This window comes from Quercus suber, unplaced genomic scaffold (genome assembly GCF_002906115.3).
Source record: "Quercus suber isolate HL8 unplaced genomic scaffold, Cork oak 2.0 scaffold_1599, whole genome shotgun sequence".
Lineage (NCBI taxonomy): Eukaryota > Viridiplantae > Streptophyta > Magnoliopsida > Fagales > Fagaceae > Quercus > Quercus suber.
In genome coordinates this window covers 1-5,938 of record NW_027070963.1, presented here as the reverse complement: position 1 = coordinate 5,938, position 5,938 = coordinate 1, and the positions used below count along the sequence as shown (strand labels likewise).

At 34.5% G+C, this 5,938-nt stretch overlaps 1 protein-coding gene across 1 annotated transcript; it reads left to right on the top strand.

Annotated features, from left to right (window-relative positions):
- The first annotated feature begins 1,909 nt into the window (after positions 1-1,909).
- Positions 1,910-2,635, top strand: LOC112038277 (ethylene-responsive transcription factor 13). Its single transcript, XM_024071079.2, has one exon. The coding sequence runs from the start codon at positions 1,910-1,912 to the stop codon at positions 2,633-2,635; it is 726 nt and encodes a 241-aa protein (XP_023926847.1).
- Positions 2,636-5,938: the final 3,303 nt, after the last annotated feature.

Sequence of the window (5,938 nt, the reverse complement as noted above, 5' to 3'; positions counted from 1 at the left end):
AAAAGTACGAAGAACAGAAAAATGTGCGAAAAATAAAGCAAAGGTTTGTGAAGATTTACAGAAGTAAGGAGTGTGTCCTTGGACGGGCTTTTAGTATTTGTAGAAGAACAAGTAAGGTGAGAGAGTTGGTAGGTTCAATATATGTGCGCTAGAAGCTAAGTGATTGCTAAAGTAAAAAAAGCGTTTGATTTGAGTGATATTTATATCAGAGAAAGAGCTGCAGAGCAGGAAAGTTCCCACCCAAGTCCCAACAAAGTTATCAACCGTTAGATTTGTATCGCATCGTAGAACGTGGGAGACACAAAACTGTAAAAATTTAATGAGGAGCACATCTCGTAATTTGAAGCGATGGGAGCGTGTCTTGGGCAGTTAAGCAAGCATCTTTGTGATCAGAGGTGGGATGAAGTAAGCACATAGCAATCATGGCGACGTCGAAATCCTCCTTTCTTCCCGAGGAGCCAGAAAGAAGGATCTCGAGGGGCTATTGTGGGGATATTGGGCCCAGGGGTCTGTCATTTGTTTATGTTTCGAGTCCGTGGCCCACCCGAGGACGAGGCGTTGCCCTAGGAAGAGAAATCTTTATTAGAAAATATTGTGCTAGTAAATAGAGGTTAGTCTTAGTCATAATGGCTCAAAAGGGTGGGCCGAGAATAAATGCGTCATCGGCTGACCAATGCCGAGGCCCGAAGAGGTTGTTTGTTACTCAGGGTGACGTTCCAAGAAGTCTCATTGGTGTTAATAATCATTGTAGAAATGTCAAAGAGAAAGTCCTAAAATATCTTAAGAGAAAGCTGCTGCCACCACATTAAATGCTCTGCAGCTAACTCTCTAGCCACATTAATATGGAGGTAATACCTGAACAGTGGCTTTTCAGCCTTATAACTACTATATGAGGACTTATAGGAGATGCTGATGGGATAAGTATCAACACCAACTATCTAACATGCACGTGGAAGGTGGTAGTGGAAAGGAATGAGAGTATAAGAGAAGAAGAAAGGCAACTAGAAATGGGATCGAAGAGAAAAGAGAAAAAGATTGTAGTATTCAGGAACTAAATTTGTAACTAAACATGAGAATAATAAATAAGAATAGACCTTCTCGAACCTTGCCGATGACGATTTTTCTTCAACACAAATCTTCTTCTTTTTATTCTCTTTTCATCTAAACCCATTCTAGTGTTCATTTGATTAGCTAAAACCTAGTTTTCCAACCTATTCTCTACAAATTCATTGTTTTGAACTTTTTGGATCTAAGTCCATTCACGTAATGGGCTAGAAGTTCAAATCTGATCCTTATAAGGAATTTAAGGTTTTGTGGATTCTAGATATAATGCATTTATGGTTATATATTAAGGATCCTACGGTTTTATTGACATGTAAAATTTGTTTGAATTTTTTTTTAGAATTTTTCCACATATATGCAATTGTATCTTTCTGTAGCTTATATATTAGCTTGCTAATTAATCACCGCTGATGTAAGTAAAGCATTGATGTCATCACTAATCAGCCCCCACTTATATAAACGAGGAACTAAAATAAATGAGTTATTAAAAAGACAAAATATATAGTAATTTATACAAATACTCCACGTGACAAAATAAACCTTAACCACCACTAATAAGAACTTTTTTTTTTTTTTTTTTTTTTAAGAAACCCACTAATAAGAACTTTCAAAGAAGAATCAAAATAATTATCGAAGCTATAATCATATTATAATAACAGAATCTCACCTCAAAGTGCACAAACGTCTTTAACTCTCTTCCTATAAATCTTAAACTCTGCAAAGCTAGTTTCACCGACACTCCTGAAAACTCTTTCATAAACAAACTTTTCCGAGCCAAAGAAACCAAAACAAAAGAAAAAAGAGAAAGCCTTTCCGATTATAGCAGTAGTATATACCATTTACATTAATGGACTCAGACTTGGCTGTCCTCGAATCGATTCGACAGTACCTCCTAGGCGAATCCGAAACTTTCGACCAAGTTGAGGTGTGCCTCGGCGACATTTTTACGTCGGAGACAACGAACTACTGGGGCTCATCGCCTTTGAAGGCAGAGGACAACAACGTTAACTTCGGATGGGTTCCGTCGAATGAAGTCGTCGACGACCCAGTTAAAGCGAAGCCACGAGAAACGAATAATAAAGAAGCTGTGGCGGTGGCGCGTGAGGCACACGCGCCGCATTACAGGGGTGTGAGGAGGAGGCCGTGGGGGACGTACGCGGCGGAGATAAGGGACCCAAAGAAGAATGGCTCGAGAGTGTGGCTCGGGACTTACAAGAAGCCCGAGGACGCGGCTTTGGCTTATGATCGAGCTGCTTTTAAAATGCGTGGTTGTAAGGCTAAGCTTAATTTCCCACACTTGATTGGCTCGAATATGGCGGAGCCGCCCGTGAGAGTCACCAACAAACGCCGCTCGCCTGAACCGTCATCGCCGTCGGATAACGGCTTGGCTAAGTCGAAGAGGAGTAGAAGCCGGAGTGGCTCAGTGGTTCAAGCTGAGTCGAGTAATGGAAGTAGTAGTGCAATAGAGGAGGTTTCAAGTGAGGCCTTTGGATCATTTTCTATAGACACTTGGTACTCATCGGTTAATGAATCATTTACAATGTGGCCTTTGGATTACACAAAGTTATTATGATATTACAGATTCAATGATTTAGTTTATAGATAATTTCTTCGAAAAAATTTCGTTTAGCCTATGATTTTTGTAGTTTAATTGGCATTTGTTGATGTTTCCAACTGAGATGTATAAGATTTAACACTTTCCACTTCCTACAATAGGATAAAGATTTAGCAATTAAGCAACAATCTTTCGTCGTTAATTAAGATCTGGATCCTGACTGAAATTCCTTTCCATTTATAGCTCATTAGCTTTATAAAATCTAATAATCTCCATAGCTGTATCAACATAACCAATAAGAGCTAAGACTAGCTTGGGATATATTTGATAAATTAGCGTTCAATTCCTTTGTTAAAATTTCAGAATTACGTATTATCTTCCACATGGGAAGAGTTGCTCAAGTTGGAATGGATAATTAACAAGTAAATGTCGTCAAGTTCTCTTCATAGAAAATATTAAACAGTGCTATTAAGCCACAAAGTTGTTATTTTTTTTTTCTTAGATCAATCACTGTTTGTTTCTTAGGAGATGTACACGGTACAATTATATTGAAAGTATAATGAGGGATTGAAAGTATAATGAATTTCCCTCAGGCCATCTATTAGGAAATTTAGACCCCGATTAATAGAATTAACAAATTTTAAAACCAAATTGTTAATGAGATCTATTATGAATAATCATTGGTTAAACAAACAAACATCAATATCGTGTCAATATGCATAACGGAATAGTAAATAAAATAAGATATAATGATTCAGGAAAACCAATGAAACAAATTAGTTTCACAGTAAAAAACCTGGGAGAAAACCTTTCCAAAAAACAATCTATGTAGTAAAGAGAAATTTCAGATCTAATACAAAACTTTTGTCCCTAGGCTCTACAATTCCAGTAGATGAATTTACAGTAAAAACCTTCTACTGTTTCAAAACCTCTGAACTCTCCAATATATGAACACTCCACCCACAATCACAATTGAAATCTCCAATTGACTTAAGAACCTCTTGAACGTTTTCTTCACAACAACAAGTTTGTAGTGGTTGTATGACTTCAGTTTCTTCACCAATAGAATTTTCAGATCTATTTTGAAACTCTTTGATTTGGTAAAATAGAGAAAACTTGGTTACAAAACCCTAGCTGCATAAACGGAGTCTCTCTCTCTCTCTCTCTCTCTCTCTCTCTCTCTCTCTCTCTCTCTCTCTCTCTCTCTCTCTCTCTCTCTCTCTCTCTCTCTCTCTCTCTCTCTCTCTCTCTCTCTCTCTCTCTCTCATAGATGGCTTATAATCTCCTTTAAATACTGGTTCAAACAAATCTCAATTTAGGCTTCAAACAAATAAGTTATGGGTTTTTTTCACGTTGCTAATTTTTGCTGATCTATGAAGCTCAATGTATCGAAGTAGTGTCGAGACTGCTATCAAGGAGGCAGTAGGTTTTGAGTTCCTATTGAGAGGTTTTGAGACTACTATCGAGGTACATGCTAAAAGTGTGTTGAAAATGTACTTTTCTTGAGCAAACTTTGCATCTTAAACTTGGTCTTCAATTACAACTTTAAGACACATTAAAACTCAATAAAATACACATAATTTATCATGATTTGACAATACCAAAAAACATGACCCTAACACCATCATTTAGCTCCTTATAAGATAAATTCAGGAGAAAGTTATGATTTATCTTAATTTTATTGGATTTGAACATTCACATGTACACATTCTTACCACAAAGTGATCTTATTTAACGGACTTTTTTTCCCTACACAATTTATAATTGAATGTATGATAAATTTGGTTTTATGATGTGTAAAACTATATAACTCCCACTAAAACAAATTAACATTACTATATATTTTGAAAATCTAACAATTAGATTATATTTTTTTATGTTCTTAATGTGTATGTCAAATTTTGTGTCAATCAGATAGTATTTACTATTCAATCTATAAACTTATTTTTTTTATACATAATTATAGACCATAAAAACTTGAAATTTAAATATTAGATTGATAACATAACTATTGGTTTTTATCTTCTAAAAATTATGCAAGCATAAAAAACATTATAAGAAGAAAATGTAATCCAATGGTGAATTTTTCAAAATCAACATACAATAAAAAGATATTGAATGGAGTTATAGTCATTACTTATAATTAAGTTTGTAACCAAAATTTGTCCAAAAAATAAATTGGACAACACCAATGTCATCTAGTTACGTATACGTACGTAGAGCATACTATAATCGATCAAATTTATTGAATAGAATAATATATAAGGTTTTATGAATTCGAAGAAGAAAAATTATCCGAGTGTCAAATGAGGTGGGCAATAATACGGATCACAAAATGATCGAACATGTTATAATTGCTTTAATCATTACATTTACTTTGCTCGTACCTCGTGGTACTGACACTAGTTCATGTTATTCATTTTACTTGAACTGATTCATATTTATGTTAGTTCCTTCAAAAGAAAGTGTTGTCAAATATGGTAATAAAGACACCGAAATATGATAATTGGACTTTTACAATTTTTTGTTGTCAATTGTTATGACCAGAACCAATGTCCCAGTCCATCTTTATTTTTCTTTTGCTCAAATTAAAGAAAAAAAAAATTAAGTAAGGAGAGCCAAACTCAGGTTTTTCACATGCATAGGTAGAATAAGACAATATTAATAAGTCACAAAACTTCTATCTTCCTCTCTCCGCGTATTTAGTTATTTTTGGATAGATGTAAAAAAATAAATAAATAAATAAATTCAACCTATGTCTTATAATCAAGTTAAAACACCAATCAGTTTTAGGTATATGTAGTATATTTCAACCTATATCTTATATTCAAATCTCAAATTTCTTACTCGACAATAGTAAATTTTACTAATTGAACTAATTACAACCCACTACATATTTATTTATTAATGTCATATTTATTTATTAATGTCATTATCGAAGTATAAAAGAGCATGAAAGACATAAAACCATATATACATATATGGAGATTTGTTTTCCTTTTAAGCAAGACATATCCTATCCCTTATGATCCTCGACTACTTTCCTGGTATTGTAAGTGAACTGCGAAAGAAGTAACAAGTATAAAAGAGCATGAATTCCACATGTTATTCCGACCCAATTTACAAATATATACTTCACCATGTGTGCATGTGAATACAGTTCATTGATTGAAGAAATTAATGGTCAAACTTGCCCTCATTATTCTGAAACAATATGGCATCATCTCTCAATGTGTAAACGAGGTCTGACCAGAGACCAATACACACAATGTCCATACTCGGTTCCGTACTAAATATTCAGTCAAAACTCAATAGTAACCT

Coding starts and splice junctions, on each gene's coding strand:
- LOC112038277 (XM_024071079.2), top strand. CDS start 1,910: ATGGACTCAGACTTGGCTGTCCTCGAATCGATTCGACAGTACCTCCTA.